At 43.7% G+C, this 18,393-nt stretch overlaps 1 protein-coding gene across 5 annotated transcripts in view; it reads left to right on the top strand.

Annotated features, from left to right (window-relative positions):
* Nucleotides 1-2,546: 2,546 nt before the first annotated feature.
* The window catches only part of LOC119011827 (neuropilin-1a-like), a 93,157-nt gene continuing 77,310 nt past the window's right edge, over nt 2,547-18,393 (top strand). For 4 of the 5 annotated variants that reach the window (XM_037085240.1, XM_037085239.1, XM_037085238.1 and 1 more), the window contains exons 1-2: nt 2,547-3,328; nt 4,198-4,372. In XM_037085240.1, the coding sequence (XP_036941135.1) occupies nt 3,238-3,328; nt 4,198-4,372 (266 nt within the window). In that variant the 5' untranslated portion in view covers nt 2,547-3,237. The remainder of the gene's footprint in view (nt 3,329-4,197; nt 4,373-18,393) is intronic. The other variant, XM_037085237.1, reaches the window with a different exon arrangement.

Genomic DNA, 18,393 nt, shown 5'->3' with positions numbered 1-18,393 from the left:
AAAAAAAAAACCCAATCACGACACCAAACCACCCGAGTGACTTCACTCCAACGATAACTGTAATTACACTACTTAGGCTGGTTTTGTGTGTCGGAGCTTTTCATGAGTTAATAGAACAGTGTCTGTTTTTCAGCTTTGGGGTGATGAATATTTCAGGTAATTTGATGGGTTTTTAATGGTTTGTCTTGGGAAATGATAGAATTTTCCCAGCCCATTAAGGAGCACTTAAACCCCTCAGATAATCTCAAAAAAATTCAAAATCAACCAAACTTGGGGATGCAAAGTTTCTCATTGGACGGCGATGCCAAGATATTTTATACATACAGTGTCATAATTTGAAATGCTGTTTTACCACTATTGTTATTTTGCTGTTTAAATCTCCTCCTGAGACGTCGGCCTTAATCTGAACAACTGCTGAAGTGATTAAACTGCAGACGGGCAGCAGACCCTCAGCGAGGACACAAACACCGGCGTTCAGGGAAACTCAGCGGCTCCTGTTTGCTGACAGCAGAGCACAACAACAGTTTCCTGAGAGCTTGCAGCTATAATGACTTATACTGCATTATTACAGCGCGGTGAGCCATTAGCGGCGCTTATGTAAGTGTCTGATAAACACACTTTTTTTTTATAACTATATTTAGCCGGGAAAGGTGCGCTGAGCAAGCAAGAGGTAATTAATTACACAAAGTTACACCTGGAAGATGCGGTCTTCTGATTTGAGAGGCTCCAGGTGGGAAGTACTGAGCTCAGGAGTCCAGATTTCAACCGGTTAAATGTATTTTTCTTATTTAATGCTTCAGTATAAGTCAGCACAAGTGTTCAACATGTGCCAGTTTATTTTCTCTTGGGCGGTCAGGTCAAGTCCTTAGTTAATAATTGATATTCAGTGAAGGGAAAGCTTATTTATTTCTTAATTTCTTCTCAATCAAAAAATGTTATCTCCTTATCACTTCTGAACACTGAAAATCTGCCAGACTAACAGCTAACTGCTGCTAACTGTAGCTGCTTTTAGCTTAGCTTAGCTCAGTTAGCCATGCAGCTAGCAGCCCAGACAGAGATCTCGGGGCACGAGGATGACAAGGATGCTCAAAATACCAAAGCTGTTATTTCTCCACATGCTGAAGATGATTTTTTTAGATGAAGTTTTGAAGGTTTTTGACCAAAGTTCTGACGTACTGCACCTTTAACTGAAAACGCAGCACATGCGCAGACATTTTGGGGCAACATGTCCTCCCGTCCAGGTTGAGGATGAACTACAGACCCCGAAACTGTGCAGCCGAGTCAACAATCACACACACAGAGAGAGAAAATCCATCACGGAGGATCTAATAACTGTTTCTGTGCACCGACACGCGTCCGGAGAAGAAACACGATGTTTTCTTGTGTTGCTTTTTGCTCTTTCATCACTCTCACTATTGTTTCCTTCTCACATTAAATCACTGGCAGGTTTGCAACAAGTTCAGGTATGTTCTCTGGGGAGGAGGGCGGGGTTGCTGAAAGGCATTCTGGGAAACGTGGGCACTACCTGTACTGCACTTAACATTAAGTGTCTGATTGAAGAGCTCTTTGCATGCTGCTTATTCTGAACGTTTCTCCAGACGAGCTGGGACAGGAGGGAGGGAAGAAGACCGTGAAAGTCGTGGGACGATCCAGAAGCACACGGGTTTGGATCGTCCCACAGGTGAACCGGTTCAGAGGTGACAGGTGATGGTGTGTCATGACTGGGTGTGAGGGGAGGACAGGTTGACATTCAACACATGATTGTATTAAAGTTACCACTGCATGAACACTTTGCAAACAACTGCATTCTGCTATTATTCAAGTTTTACGCAGCGTTCCAACTTTTCTTGAAATCTATGCTGTACATAAAATACTATTTTATATATACGTGATGAAATAAAAAAGGTTTTTCGATGACTTGGACAGGGAAATAAGGGAATAAGTCGTCTGTCCTCCTCTGCAGTCAGCTCCTGCCTCTCTGTGCAGCCTTGTTTAATATAAAATCACCCTATGGTGTCAGTCTGAATGTATAATCCAGTGCTCTCCAATCACACTCAGAGAGGCTCCTTGATCCTTTATTTAATCTTAAAGGACAGAATCCATCCTGGGCGACCTGAAACATAATAAATGATGCGTCAGTTTTCAGGCCCCAGTGGAATATCAGTTCCACATTAATGTATTGATCCACTGAGGAAATAAAACCACCAAAACCTCCAGCTAAACAAACCTGATGCTCCGCTTCAACATCAGTAAATAACCAACACACAATCAGCCGGATGAACGGATCCGGTCAGTGGGACACTCTGTCGGATGTAGGTCACCGAACAACGCGCAGATACATCAGCCTTGAATCCTGCGCTCCTCGCAGTAACACAGATCAGATGTGCGCTCTGCTCCCGCCCGCTCGGTTGGACACTGCCCACACCTTGTACCACACTCGCATGCCCAGCCGGAGTTTGCGTGCGCAGTTCCCTCTCTCCGCTCGCTCGCTCGCTCGCTCGCATGCGTCGGGAGCGCACAGAGGGCGCACCGGTGTCAGTTTGCTCCAGCCCCTTGTAGCGGTCGGTCGCTCCTGCTGCTGCTGCTGGTTTGCGCTCTAACAGCAGGATTTTTTTTTTCTTGAAGGGGAGTGGAAATTCACGCTGTTACTTTCACGACTCGCCTCGTATTCCTGACATTTTTCTGCCGCGGCGGTCAGTCAGTCAGTCAGTCAGTCAGTCGCGCCGATCGGAGAGAGAGAGAGAGAGAGAGAAGTGAAATCAGGAGTGAAGAGCTGGAGGAGGCGATGTTCCTCTCGGTTGGTTTTCTCTGAACGCCGGTTCGCTCCTTTTTCAATTTTTTTCTTTCCCACTCTGGAAGTACGTCCGCCCGCCGCTGCCTGGTGCCACAACTGAGAGGCTTCCACACAGAATCGCTGCCACTTTTAACGCACGGATTTTCCTCCCCACCACCAACAAAAATCGTCTTTCTTTTCTGCATTTGGATTATTATTTTTCTTTCCCTCCAGGAGATGATGGCAAGTTGTTCCCTGCCAGTCGCGGGGCTCTGCTGCTGAAGCTCGCAGGATGCTGGGGACCCGACAGCGACCACAGCTCTTACTTTGAGACAATTCTCGCTTATTTATTTTTTTATTTTTTGGACGTAAAAACCTCCTCCACCCCTCCTCCTCCCCTCCTGGACGTTTCACCCTCTTCCTCTCCTCCGTTGGTCTTTAATTTCTTTTTTATTTTTAACAGCATGTCTGTGTTGTACGAGCTGAGGATGCGTTGTGGATTGCTATTGTTCCTTTTCGTCCAAGTCGTCTCGGTTGCCTCGTTGACTCAGACCGGTAGGTGTTGACTGCTTGTGTTGGATGCATGTGGCTTGACAACAGGCTGCCTGGCCGAACATCGATCCGGGTTTTATTTATTTATTTATATATATATTTGCATCATTTTGCACCATTGTTGCCGCTCACCTGTTTGTTGCCTCGGTTTCTACCTGTGAGGGCTCGTCAGTCCGCAGCGGCTCAACACCTGAAACACTGTTTTTACTGAGACGAATTACGGCTATTATAGAAAACACATATAAAAAGGATTGTTCTAGAAATGATCAGCGTAACAAAAGATCCTCAGGGAACCTCTGTAACTCGCAGTGTATCATGACAGACAACACACGCATCCCTGCCTTCACATTTACGCTTTAATAATTACGCATTTTGGCGCTTGAGCCATTCAGAGACGCATTTTTGGAGCTTTTGCGCGCGTTGCCACTGAAGCCTGGTATGACAGAAAAAAAAGCAATTTTTCAAATCAGTCATTGAGAAAATTCAATTTTAATCACCACTGCCTGCTCAGCCCCGCTCACCTCCACCTTGCATGGGCGTAATCACGTCTTATGTCAGGGACGCAGAGGGCACCACTTTACACCACCTTTACTGAGATAAACAAGAGGTTTATCACCTTTTTTTTTATTTAAAGGTGGTGTGAATGTATAGTGGTGGCGTGTGGATGAGGTCTTGGCGCAGACTTGTTCACTCCACTGGTGGATATTTGGGTGTTATTGACGATGATCCCCCAGCTGGAGCGTCAGTCTGCGTGTCTACACTCCCTCCATCTCCTGCTGATGCACTTTAATCTGTCACACTATCAGCTTCCCTCCACTAACTCCACCAACTTTCTTGCCTTTTTTTGTTGTTGTTGTTGTTCTCCTGCGCAGATAAATGTGGAGGGAGTATAGAGATCCACACCGCGGACTACCTGACCTCCCCGGGCTATCCCGGCGCCTACCCGCCCTCCCAGCAGTGCGTGTGGGTGATCACGGCCCCGGAGCCCGGACAGAAGATCCTCATCAACTTCAACCCGCATTTTGATCTGGAGGACAGAGACTGCAAGTAAGAGTTCACTCTCTCTCCCCCACCTCTCTCTCTGTCTTCTCCCACCCCTCCTTTGCTCTCACTCCCTCTCTCTCTCTCCTCAATCCTGCCTGGATACAGTGTGAAACTCTGCCACCTATTGGCCAAGGAGCACTACATCTGCTCCCAGAGAGAGATGGAGGTACAGGAGCAGAGGAGGGGTGAGATGTGGAGACTGAGGCTGCTGGCAGTTGCTTCAGAGGACATGGAGGTGGTTTGATGGGGTTTTTTTTGTAATTCATATTTGATAAGCAGGGAGGAGCGAGTCTCTGCTCCACGTCCTCTGGCAGGATTTGAGAGGAGAGAGTGCTCAGTTTGCTCATCGCCGAGAAAATGGTGTTTGCTTTTCATTTGGAGGCAGAGTTTACCTGTTTGTATTTGGAAGGAGGAGAATTGAGTTCGTAGAAGCTGAAGCGTCTCTGTGGAAGCGCTGCTGTCAGAAAGTCTGAGGGTGTCGGAGGAAGACGCGAACATGAGCTGAAGCCGTTGTTGGGTTGTTCTCACCTGGAGTTGATTAATCAGCAACGGTATCATGTTTCATAATTGAGTTGAGGTGTGTTTCGGGGCAACGATCGCCTGATTCTTGCTCATCAAATGTGAAGATTTGCTGATCTTTTCTTTTGTTTATGACAGTAAACTTGCCATCTTTCTCTTTTAGGACGATACAAATAGTTTCATGAGAACAACTTGAGGGATTTTGTCTGTTTTCTGATATTTTTAAGACCAAAAAATGTGCTGATTCACTGAGAAAACCACGGCGATGACGGTAAACGTCGACGCAGCTCGTTTCCTGTCAGCATCGCCAGCTTGTGTGACTCTACACAGATCGGGCACTTTTACTTTTGGCTTAAAACACTTTAAAAACCTTCTTACAAGTCGTGTGTTTTCCACTGAGTCTGTCAAACAGGAATCCAGAGTCATTCCTGCACATCTATGACTTTGGATTCCTGTTTGAGACTCTAAAATCTAATGGTGTGATCCTGAGCCTCACCCTGTAAACCTGTAAACAAGCCCACACACACACACACACACACACACACCCCTCCACCACCCTCCCTCTTCTCTCTTCGACCCAGAGACACACACTCGATTGTGTGCATCCACACAACAGCCCATGTGTTGCTCTCTTCCATAAATAAGCCCGTTTTTATGTCGGCTCCTCTGTCCCTTTTTTTTTTTTTTTTTTTAAAAGCTCCATAAACGGCTCCTGTGTAAATCACGGCCGGCCGTCCAGGCGCTGTCTCACAGATGGGGTCCTCCAATACTATCGGATCATGTTTCACCACCGAGGGACTAATAAACCATTAGTGTTCAGGGGGCAGGGTGGGGGATTGTGGGTATTGTGTGTCTTCCAGTGGATCGCACACCTTTTTTTTTTTTTCTCCCAGTGTTTTCGCTAAAAGTCAGGAAAAGCTTTTATCTTTCCGAACCTCCTCCCGCCATGACCTTCCTCCCGTGCGATAACCCAGAGAGCAGAATAAGTACGTAATAATGCAGTTTAAGTACTTAATGAAATGCTGTAAATCTTGGTGGTAAAGTCAAGCGGCGGTTGGCACCGTAGGACACCACCAGCAGAGTGTTATTGGGTGCTTAAATTACTTTTCCATAAGTTAATGTGCCGTGGGGGGAGAGAAAAAAAGAAAGCACTTGTGTTGTAAAATATATGATTTTGTCAGAGTTTAACGTGTTAAACATGTCGGTTATATGATCTTAATCCAGTGAGAGAGCAGATAGAGCCAGAGGACGGAACAGGGCAGAAAAGTTTTGGTCATGAGCTTTTCTTTTACTCCTGCTTCTTCGCCAGCGTCCAGGCTCTTTCTCTGTGTAATGAGATTGTTGGCTGTGGTCACACACGCTGTCTTCCACATTTCCAAATTAAGACCGACACCCGTTCACCGCCACGGGATTCAGAACTCGCGTCCGTCTCACAGCCGGGCCACCCTGCAGCCACCTTTTGACGTGTCGTTTGGCTGTTTTTGTGAGGGGCCCTCTCCGCTTTCACTCGATTGGTTTCATTATTTGTTGTGTGAGTTTATGTTGGATGATGACGGGGTGTAGCTCGAAGCTCTTTTCCGACTTGGCAGGAGCCGTGTTGTTTTTGGGAACGAGTCAAATGTTTGAAATATGCCCATTGAGTCGGGCTCTAAGCCTTTTGGCGAGACCGCAGTCCCACTTAAAAAAAAAAAATCCCTGCGACGATATTTAAGAGTTTCATTTCGGCGCTTGATGCCCGATCTGCTCCGAATTATGACACTTCCAGTCGGCGAGGCCTCAAAGTGGAGGCAGCAGCAGGATGTGATGTCGGGTCGTGAATCTGAAGTGTTGAAGGTTGTGGGTTCACCTCTGCTGCCGGACACGTGTGACAGCAAGAATCTGTCAATCAGCAAGTGTCCCTGAGCAAGATGCTAAAACCGTATCAGTTCCAGATCTGACCCTTGACCTCTGCGTGTCTCAGAGGAGTGATGGTGCAGCGAATGTGCTCCCAGGCCGACATTTATAGCACAGCTGAAACAAAAAGTAGATCCGTAAATGAGTCAATTAACAGAAAATGTATCTGCAACAATCGTGAGAATCACTTAATTCTTCAAAGCGCAAGTTTTGAACTGTTCCTTTAAGTTGTTTTAAAGGAAGTCTTCTCAAATGTGACCTTTTTCCTCCATTTCTTTGTTTTTATGTCTCTATAAACTAAACATCTTTGGGTTTTTGGGCTGCTGACCGGACAAAACAAGATGTTTGAAGATGTTTCTGTTGGTTTTGTACCATTCTGATGATTTTTCTGGCATTTAAGGCAATCTTTACATCGATTAGCTGCAGCCTTTTATGTAACGTGTGAGGTTCAGTAAAGCTCAGGAGCTAAATCTTCATGTCCAATCTAGACAAACCTTTAGGTTAGTTTGTACGCTGGAGAAACTTGTAGAATTGGTTGTAAAATTAGAACTGCAACCAACAATTGTTACTTTTTTTATTAATAATTTTTAAAAAATGAAGTCAAATGCTATTTTAACAAAGCCAAAACAAAGCAGATTCTCTTCACAATCAGCAGAAAAAGCAAAAAAATTCGCATGTTTGACAAGAATCCAGTGAATTTTTCTCCGTCTTTGGCCTAAAACGTGATCTGAGAAACTAATTGAAAATAAGAGTTTTGTTGAATACTTGCCTGTTGATAAGCTAATGGACTAATTGTTTCCGCTCTAGATGAAACACATGTCTTTTTAAGCTTTTGCTGTTATCTGGTTACACTCATATTAAATGAGCTTGTCGAGGGTTCGGCCTCTTTCCCCAGATGGACTTTGAATGTTCTGCAGGCAAATCAAGCCCAGTAGCATTTAGGTTTCAGGACAAGCTTCAATAACACTCTGCTATCTCCCATTTTTTAATTCGAATATACCCTCAATTTATTGTTGGAGCGACACCCCCCCCACCACCACACTCCTCCCTCATCAGATAGCCTGTCGCTGCTTGCCCGTTTCTCGCGGCCGGCCCCCCGTTTAATTAAATTACCGGACCAAAATGGAGCCAACATGTTCCAGCGCTGTGAAACATGTCTGCAGTTAACTCGCCAAACAAAGAAGCCTCGGCGCTGACGTCCTCAAGGAAACGCTGGCTGAGCTTCCGACATCTGTGTCACAACATTTCTTTCCTCCTCGTACGCACCCTCCTGACCCGGGGTTTGTAATTATGATCCCTAATTACAGCCTTTTTAAAAATACATATTTGTCAGTCGGGAAATGTTTTCTGCCAGTTTGATTCATGAAGGAGGAAGCTGGAACTTTGGGGGTGATTTGTGCTTAAATTAGATGATGCATCAGTTTAGAAACAATGAAACAGTCCAGTCTATGTTATAAAAAACATGCTGGAATTCCCCAAAAATGTAACGTAGCGTGTCTCAAGAGGTTAAATGGATTCATGTGTGGTTCACTGGGCCTTCGTGAGCTTCTGTAAAAACAGCCAGTCTGGGTGATAATTCCAACGACAACCTTTTACTTCGACAAACTCTCAAGTGGCGAAATCTGCGCTCGGCGAACAGACGTTGGTGTAGACGAGAACCAGTAACACTTTTTTTTTGTTTCAGACGCGCTAAGATCCAATCGGCTCTGCCTCCGTCGCCAATCTGGAGCGGCACCAGAACAAGTCTTGTCTCACGTCCACGTCTGAAATAGCGTGGCCGACAAAGTGAATCCCCGCGGAGCGCGGTAAAATAGAGCAGAGGCATGGGTAAGGAACATGCGTCGGTGGCGGGATAATTTGGGACATCTTTTTAAGAGTTGGCTGAACTGTTTCCTCCCACATGAGGCTGCACTGGCACAGTCTGCACCTCACACATACACAACACGCACACACTCGTCACACAGTCGCACACACAGGCAACCAAACTTTCCGTCACTTACAGTATGCTTCATGTGCACTCTGCGGTGCAAGCGTGCACGCTCTGCAAACCCTCAACACACATTCTTGTCGAGTTTTGTAATCCGGACGCACGCAGGATTTATGGGTTCAGTCTCGTCACGAGAGGTCAGTGAATGTTGTGACGAGTATGAAAAGGATATTTATCATGTTGTTGCCTTCAGATTCCAATGTAGCCGAATGCTGATGGCAGGTTTTGGAACAGGGATGCAACCAAAGATTATTTTCATCATTGATAAATCTTGATTAATTGTTTAGTCTATAAAATTGTGAAAAATTTCCCACAGCCTGACGTGAGCTGTTCAAATCACTGCTTTTTTCCAACCAATAGTCCAAAAAACCCCAAAGATTCTCCATTTACTGTCACTGATAAAGAACAAAGAAGGAAAGAAAGACAAGCAGCAAATGCTTAGGTTTATAAAGATGTTTGACATTTGTCCTCAAAAATAGTTGGTGATTCATTTGATCTCAACTGACTCAGAGATCATCAGCTACAGACGCTTTGGTTTGGTCACAAACTCAAAGTGTCTGTATTTGACAATCTGTGAATAAAACTCAACAATCATCTTTATTTCTCTTTTACTGAAACTTCAACCAACAAATCTTGAATCACCTGCCTTCCATCTTGCTTATGCAATCTAAAACCACAACCTACCATAAATCCTACTAATCCTACATAGTTTGTTGTCATGTTGAATTTCGTTGTATTGCTGATATAAATTGGGAGGACAAAATATAGCAAACAGACTTTATTACATGGCTAGTCTATTTTTTTTTTTTGCCCCAGTTTAAACTAGGTGGACCTAATAAACTGTGAAATCCTCAAATTAACCAAAAGGTCAGACCGAAACAGTAAGTTGAGAAAAAAGTGGCTGAATCAAAGAAGTGAATAAACAACACTTCATCACAGACTAACCGCTACGTCTCGATCGACCCCACGAGGACAAATAACAGCTTGTGGGGTGAACGACCGAACAGGACGGAGAAAAAAATGGAGGCAGATGCTATAAATTCCTCTACAGTGTTGATGGAAGGACCGGTTGTTCCTCGTGTCCTGAGGCAAAGTGCCTCACTGATTAGTCAAAAAAGTGGTTGTTCGAGCAGAGACGCAGTCACAGGACCCACATCTGAGAGCCTGCAGATGTCACGTGAACGGAAACACACATTTTGAGGGTTTTTGTGTGTGTGTGTGTGTGTGTTTTTGTGTCGATGGTTTGGAGGGAGGTTGTGTTATTTATAAAGCGAGTCGTGGATTTTGTTTTTCAGTCGCTTCATGTTTTTCAGAGTTGATTCTACTTGGCAGATCGTACAAATCAAGCGTTTGACATATACAGTATGGTAAAAAGATGGATGGCTGGATGGATGAGAGGTCAATAGACGATAATGGAGATACGGATAGATCGATCTATATACGTAGCTAACTGGGTAGATGGATGGATGCACTGATGGCAGGATGCACTGATGTACAAATGGGTGATGGATGAATCTATGGATCGCTTGAGATAAAGTGTTTTTTAAATGGCACAAGGATTGATGTACGGATTGGATCGAGGATGGATAAAGAATGGGAATAAAATCCGGATGTGCAAATCTTTTGATCGATGTTTGGATGGATAGATGAAGGGTTGAATCATGAGATGGGTCGATGTTCAGAAGGAAGGATGTATTATCTGATGATGAGGACGGGATAAATGAATCAACAGATGGCCTGAGCGACGGATGAATGGATGGATGGATCGACTGATAGAATAACGTATGGTGGATGGATGATTGGATGGATTGCTGGATGAAGGATGAAATTGATTGTGGGACCACAGATGGAAGGGATTTGGGGAAGAATGGATGTATCGATTGGTGGACTGAATCGCCGGACAATGGAGGGATGAATGTCTGGATGGTAGAATGGAAAAGAAAAAGATGATGGATGGCTGAATCTCAAGGTGGATGATGGATGGAGCTGACAGATACTGTAAAATTAATCAACAGACGGTTGGAAGGAACGCAGGATGGAGGGACGGATGGATGATTGGATGAAAGACGAAATCGATTGTTTTGGGGGTGAATGGATATATCGATCGGTGGATTGATGGGTGAATGAATCCCGAAATGGAAGATGGCTGGAAGGATGGATGGAGCTGAGCGTAAATGAATCAACAGATGGGTAGACGGATGGATGGATGGCTCAAAGAGTTAGATTGATGGGTCGAGCCATGGAAGAACTGGATGTATGACTCATCAGATGTCTGGGAGGATTGTGGGACGGGAGGGACGGGCTGCTGATTGGGCGGATATACAGTCGGATAAACTTTAGTTCCCAGCCCATTCTTGATGACCTCTTCTTGTGAAAGTGCAAAACAGCACTGTGACTTTGTTTAGTCTCATGTTTGTGCTGCACCACAAAAAAATTGCACCACATCATAAAATGTTCTGTTGAACTCCAGCCTGTTTTTTTTATTTTTTTTATTTTTTATGTGGCTTCAGACTTGAGGCGTTGTTTCACCAGCGGTCCTGCGCTCAGCATTCAGTCTGACTTTGCCAGTTTTAAAGAAAATAAAAGCGTCCCCCTCCAGATGGTTGTATTTTTCACTTCCAGAGCCGCCGCACAAAACAGGAAGACTAAATGCGCGGCTGTCACAGGATGGTTAGCCTGTGGCGCGCTTCCAAGGAAATTTGAGGCGTGAGCCTCCCAGAATTATTTGGTGGGTTGTTATGTGTTGTGCAGCGACGCGTTCCCTCTATTTGTTCCTTTAAAGTACAGAAGAGCAGTGAGAATTAGGTCAATGAAACTGGATATCTGTTTTGTTTTCCTGTTTGTGGTCTGAATGAGTCGTCTGGTCTTATGTAATGATTCACATTCTGTGATGACAAATGTGTGAATTCTCTTATTAATTTGTTAAAACTGAAGATATTCACAAAACCTTGACAATGTTGTTTTCACTGGGAATGAAAAGTCTGAATTTTTTTATAGTTTGATTGATGGATGATCAGTCTAAGTAAGGAAGAGACTTAAATATTCACATCAACAGATCTACAGATGAATGTAATCTCTCCCTTTTGTGATACCACGTCTGCTTTCCAAAGAAATGACTACATTTCCCATGTTGCATTTGGGGTCTCAGTCTGGAATTCACTTTAGGTACGACCCTGGCCTTTCAGTGTGATCCTCCTCACAGACTTGAAATATTTAAGGAATGAAAGAACAACAGATTGGCAGTAAAAATGAAAAAGGAAGAGATGAAACTGACAGTCGAGGAGGAAATATCAGAAAGTGGACTGTGATCTCTGGGATTAGAGCGAAGGCAAAGGGGAAATGGGAAAAGATCGCGAAGAAGTGGACGGACAGACTCGGACTCGGAGGGCTCTGGGTCGGCCGGCGTTGACCTCTCAGTGTCTCTCCTCCTGCTCATCTAACCTCAGGCTGTTCTGTCACTTTTGTTTTTTCTTTTTTATCACGTCTGGCACCATCACTTCTTCTCCTCTCTCACACTGACTCTCTTCACACTCTGTGAACTCGGCGTACACTCGCCATGTTTTTCCAGCCTATTTTTTCCTCTGTTCACCATATGTTCTCTGTCTCCTTCTCCTCGAGTTTGTGAGAAACGACGCTGAACTTCCCGCCGTGTTGCTACAACCTGAACTCCTGGCTGTAAACGCTATTATTAAACTTGATATATATTTAAAAAAAAACTACACGCTACGTGACGATTGAGCAAATTGTACCTACAGCTGCCAGTTCAGCCACTTTTTATCAGCAAAGGCTATTTATAACATCATTGGTACATTTCTGTGTGAGTTTTTATCTACGTGAAGCTAAAGAAAGCCGTAGGTTAGAACGTCTGAGACACGTTTCAGTCAAAAACATGAACCAATGTAACAAATCTTCGTTTTTCAAAATAACCAGCAGTTATTACGTCCACATTGTTTTGCAGTCTGATCTCTAACAGGCTCGTCTGTCAATAAATATAATTCCCAGCTTCCTCCATTTATAGATCAGAGTCAGAACAACGCATGAACGCTGGCCGACTTTCACCAGCTGACTCTCGTCTCTCAGCGGCAAATATTTGTAGAATGGAAGGAAGGGTGAACTTTGAATCCTGCTATTGTTTCTTTTATGCAATTGTAGATTGTTTGGATTCGCCTCTCTAAACAATTAGAGGCACAAAACTCTTGTGTCCCGAATGAATCACACATCACACACACACACACAATAAGACACACACACACACACACAAGTTGCTGTAAATGTAATCACGCCCATTGTGGATTCGCCGCTCATCAGTGAGTCGCACGTAAAAACACACACACACACTCATGCTTTCACACACAAATGAAAACACATGTCAGATTAGATCCTTAACGAGCAGATTAACGAGGAGAGAGTTTGATGGGGGGGGCGGTTAGCAGTGTCTCACACACACACACACACACACACACAAACAGCTGCAATCACAGGATTTACAGGACCGACCCGCTGATACACTCCAGATGTTCCAACAGCCAAACACACACACTTGTGCACGACAGAGGGTCATCTATCAGGGTAAACAGTCGGATTTAACTGTAACAATAAATCTTGTTTTGAACCGTTTCTGCGTGCAGCTCCCGTTCGGCCTTTATCTCCAATTTAAAGCTCAGCGGCGTATTCAAATCCTCTGCGAGCACTGGATGTGGAGTAAGCGTGGAAACGACAGAGATGTCAGTAAACGGATGGCTCGGATCGGCTGGTTGAGTGAGTTTGTGGAGGATTTATCCGAAGAGGCGCAGGCAGGATATTAATGTGAGGACGGTTGGACATGGCTACTTTTTAAATCTTCAGGTTTTAGGGAAATTTCAGGCTCAGGCTTCATCCGCACTGCAAGTCTTTTTTTCTTCCTCTCTTTCTTTTTTGTTCCTTCCGGGACGCGGATCAAAACATCGTGTGCCGTGTGATCACATCCCTGAGAAATGTACGATTTTCCCTCTTTTTTTATTTAGCTGTGACTTTGGTTGTGATACCACATAAAAGCGAGAAAACTGAGTCACGCCTCGCTGCGTGGCACGTCACGATGCTGCAGCGCCATCAAAGGAGAGACATTCCAGCCATGCAGGCATTCACCAGATGTGTTTTTTCTCAAGAGTGAGGCTCATTCTTTAGACAATATGTTTTTATATTTGGTACTTTTTTATGTACTTGTAATCAGTTAATCGATTTGAGTCAAAATCTTCTGATTCCAGCTTCTTAAATGAGAATATTTTCTGGTTTATTTACTTCTCCAAGACAAATAACTCAATATTTTTGGGTTTGTGGACCAAACGAGGCATTCAAGTACGTCATCAGCGTTTCCAAGACCAAACAACTAATCGATTAATCAAGAAAGTGATCAAACAATAAAATAATCATCACTTTCCAGCTCAAACTTTGACGGCAAATGACACCTACGTGTTTGTGACACCGCTGATGTTTCTCCAACTTCGAGTTTGTGAAGCACTTGGCTCTCATACGTGGCGCGGACTCTGCAGGAATCGTACTTTTTTCCCGACTGTTCTTTTTTTTTTTTTGTTTTCTGGGTTAGGTCCAGCAGTCCAGCTTCAGCAGGTTTTTCACACCTCAGCAGAGCTCTCTCCGTGAAAAAAAAACAGCTTCAGGTCCAGACAGCCCCGTCCAACTGGCTCCAAAAACGTGTGAAAAATGGCCTCACGTGAACTTTGAAGTGTTTTAAAATATCAGAAAGTGTGCCTGTATTATAGGAATTCAACACGTCATAGATAGATAGATAGATAGACAGATGGAGCGAGCCTTCATTTATCTTGTTTGAAATCTGCCTCCTTGTGAACTTTAAACCTCCGTGAAAACTCAATGTCACGCTTGGGACGGGTCATCGTCGGGATACTGGGGGGTCAGAGTTCAGCCAGCGAGTCAAACTGGACGAGCATCCTGGGACACTTTGTCCTTTCAAATATGCGCGACGGGTAACCCGCCCCCCCCCCAGCGGAGCCTCAATGGCCTCTTCTATAGCCTCATGGACAATAAAAGTCTTCTTTCCCTTCACAGATTGAAGAGGAATGTGTTGTATCTGTCTGTGTAGAAACGCCCCGGGCTGACCTCCCATTGAGACATGTAGATAGAAGGAAAACACACACACACACACACACACACACACACACACACACACTCTCACACATCTTGTGGGCCGACCATAAACAGATTAAAGTGTGTGGGAGGCTCTCACACACTTACAGAAATGCATACGCAAACAAAAAAAAAATGGAACAAACACACACAAGGGTTTGTTGACCCAGATCTTTCAGGTTCCGCTAAACAAACACCTGGGGGCTTTTATTCTGACACTCCTGAAAAAATGTAACTGTTGTGCGTTTGTGTCTCTGCGGGTTTAGTTGTGTTATCTTTTGGGTATTTCGGTAGTCGAGCGAACGCTGGCGAGTGACTCAGTCTTCGTCTGTGTCATGAGTTTTGAGTTATTTTGAATCAGACTGCTGACTAAAGGAAACGGGTGTGTCGGGGAAGTGCTGAGAGCAAAATCATCATGTGGAACTGGAACATGAGCCGCTCTGGTTTTATACGCCAACACTTTTAGTTTAGCAGAACGTAAAGAAGAGTGATACTCCTTAACCAGCAGCGGCTGAGGTGTTGATATCCTCTACTGAAGCAGAAATAACACAGTGTTGCAAGTAAATGAGTCCGATATTAAACGTCTTTATTATAAGAAGCAGCTTCTTCTTAGCGTAACTCTATCACATGACGTTTGGTAGTTAAATCACTGAACATTCAACATGTGTTTTCTGTTTCCAGATCGACTGCTGTGGTTTTATTCAGCGGTCGATACCAATAACGAGTCGAGGAGGCCGATTACTGATATTTGATGTCCACATGCAGTAAAAATTCAAATCTAGGCGTCAGTGATGGAATGTGACTGTGTGCATTATACTCAAGTACAAGCTTGAGGTACTTTACTTGAGTATTTTCCATCTTCTGCTGTGTTTTACTATCACTATGTGGCAAATATTGTACTTTTCATTACACTACATTTATTTGATGACTTCTTTTACAAGTTCCAGATTCAGATCGTTCGTGACGTTTAACAAAATAGTGTTCAGTGAGACCACAAACAGGCTACTACAGAGTGGGATTAGATTATTTTATTGGCAATTAAACAAAAAAAAAAAAAAACACTGATCTGTATTAGTAACCACAGCTGCTCAGATAAATGTAGAAGTATTGTGTAAAAAGTTTTATCTGCATCATCAAGTGAAGGAAAAGTATAAAGCTGCACAAAATAGAAATATTTTAGTTTATTTTATTACAAACACCTTGAAATAGTGAGTGAGATGAGTTCATGACTGACCTGTCGGAGCTAAAATTGTGATTTTTTTTTTGTTTTGTGCCCGTACTAATGTTTAACATGCAGTATTAGCTTCATATTTTTGACACGGCCGGCTTTAATCGACCTTTGGACAATAAATCAAGTGAGTAACTTCACTGTCTCACTGTGAGATACAGTGTTATTAACCACAGGAGTTGTGTTATCTTTGTGTGATATTTGATTTTAACTTAAACTTAAGAATCACATCAGTTTGCTGCTGCAGTATCTTAACTGATGATGCTACAGTGTTAGCCTGGAGCTCCAGAGTCAGTGACCCACAAAGAACAAAACAACATTTTTTTTTTTTTTTTTTTGGTGTTCACGTGACTGAAAAACAAATTTGTCGATCGTGCGTATCGTAACACCAGCGGGCATGTTCCGCCTGATAAAGTCTCTCTGAGAAACTGAAAACTATCTAACAACATCCAACTGTTTGCTCTTTATCTTCCTACCTGTCAGCTAGACCCTCTCGTTGCCAAAAACAAATCCCTGCAGGGGGGGTTTCTATATGAGTCGGCTAATTAATGTCACATGTTTCTGGGGGGAACAAGAGAAGAGGACGTATCGTGCAGCCGGGCCTCCGTGTGAATGCTGATGAACTTGTCGAGGGGGGCTAACACATGTCAGAGTGCAGTGGAAGTGACACAGTGTTTATTGCTTTGCCCTCCGCTCACTTTAGAGAGGTGTGGATTGAGTGTCATTTGACTAAAAGGCCCTTTTTTTTTCCCCCTCCCTCCCAAATCTCTCAGGTACAGACGGAGACGTTCCTCTGAGTTCAGACTGAGGAAACGCCCTTTCACTGTTTGTTTAAGTCTGGAGTTACCCAGACAGACTCCGGACGCAGCAGCCAGCTCACTTTTGTTTTAAAAAAAAGTCGCAACACTTTGACCCTGAGAAGAAGCTCTCCCCCGCCCCCCCCCCAGAAACTCTCATTTTTCTTTCAGCTTTTTTCCCCCCTTTAAACCCCGCTGAGCATCGCCCCAACGAAATCTCATTTCATCCTTCAGGGTCCCTAAACAGTCTGTCTAAAAGAGAAAAGTGGGGGGAAAACGCAGCGTTCTCCTTCCTCTCCTCTGTCAGATTAAGGCTTTCCTAAATGAGAACAAATTCCACCTCCTCCTCGTCTCCGTTTTAATTTCCCAGCAGGATTGTGCCGCCGTGGCTTTGTATCCGCACGGCCGAGGTGAAGGATGAGGATATTCATACTTTGGCTGCTTGGCCCAATTTATTTTTTTTTTTGGTTTTTATGGTTTATGTGACTGTGTGTGTGTTCGTGTGTGTGTGTGTGTGTGATCGGACTCATTTTTTTTTAATGGGATTCTCTCGAATACATTCTCTCGTTTTTTTTTTGTTTTTTTGGAGGGGGGAAATGTTCTGTAGACTCCGGTTCCACTAAATAACACATCCAGTCGATGTTTTGTTTGTTTTTGAAATGCGTGTTTACTGCTTTTATTACAGTCTTGGTCGTAAAATTAAACGTGTGTGTGGGCGGATGGGTGGCACGAGTGAACGTTTTCTGAGTGCGAGAGAGAGAAAAACACATCTAGTTAGCGCTCATAGCTCTAATGAGTAGTTCTGCAGACATTAATGAGTGTGTCTTTCTTTATGAGCAGCTTTATTTTGATGCTGAGAGTCATCACTTACTCAGAGGGCTGTTTTTAGAGCCCAGGCTTGGTTTTTAGGGGTTAGGATTAGAGTTAGGTTGAGGGTAAGAACTGGGTCAAGACCCACTGGAGGTGCTTTTATTTTAGGGGGGGCAACATTTCTGGCTTCTTCAGGATGCAGCACTCATAAGGCAACCCTGCTTGTTGAAATTGCCATTAAATCTAGCTAATTTACAACACAAAATATGTTTAATATCATAAAATGTAAATCCCGAGAACATATTTCATTTTATCCCCAAGTATTTGTTCCTAGAATATGAAATCTTCTTGCAGCAATTCAAGCTTGAGGCTTTTTTAATGGTTCTATTTATGCAGTCACCAGAAAAAATCAGTTAGATATCAATGTGAGATAAATCTCAGGACAGAATGTGTTATATAACTCGCAATGCATTAAATACGGCAGCTTGGCTTGTAGCTTCAAGCTATAAGCAGCACACACTCATACACTGGACCTTCTATATGAAGACCAGGACCGAGAATTAACAGTGATTAACTTTTATGTTATGAAAATAAGCTAATAATGCTTCTCAAATCACATAACATAAGTTAAGTCACTTACATCACTTCCATT

The sequence above is a fragment of the Acanthopagrus latus genome, chromosome 21 (assembly GCF_904848185.1).
Source record: "Acanthopagrus latus isolate v.2019 chromosome 21, fAcaLat1.1, whole genome shotgun sequence".
NCBI lineage: Eukaryota > Metazoa > Chordata > Actinopteri > Spariformes > Sparidae > Acanthopagrus > Acanthopagrus latus.
Note: the sequence above shows the minus strand (reverse complement) of the source record. Positions and strands in the feature narration are given on the sequence as shown.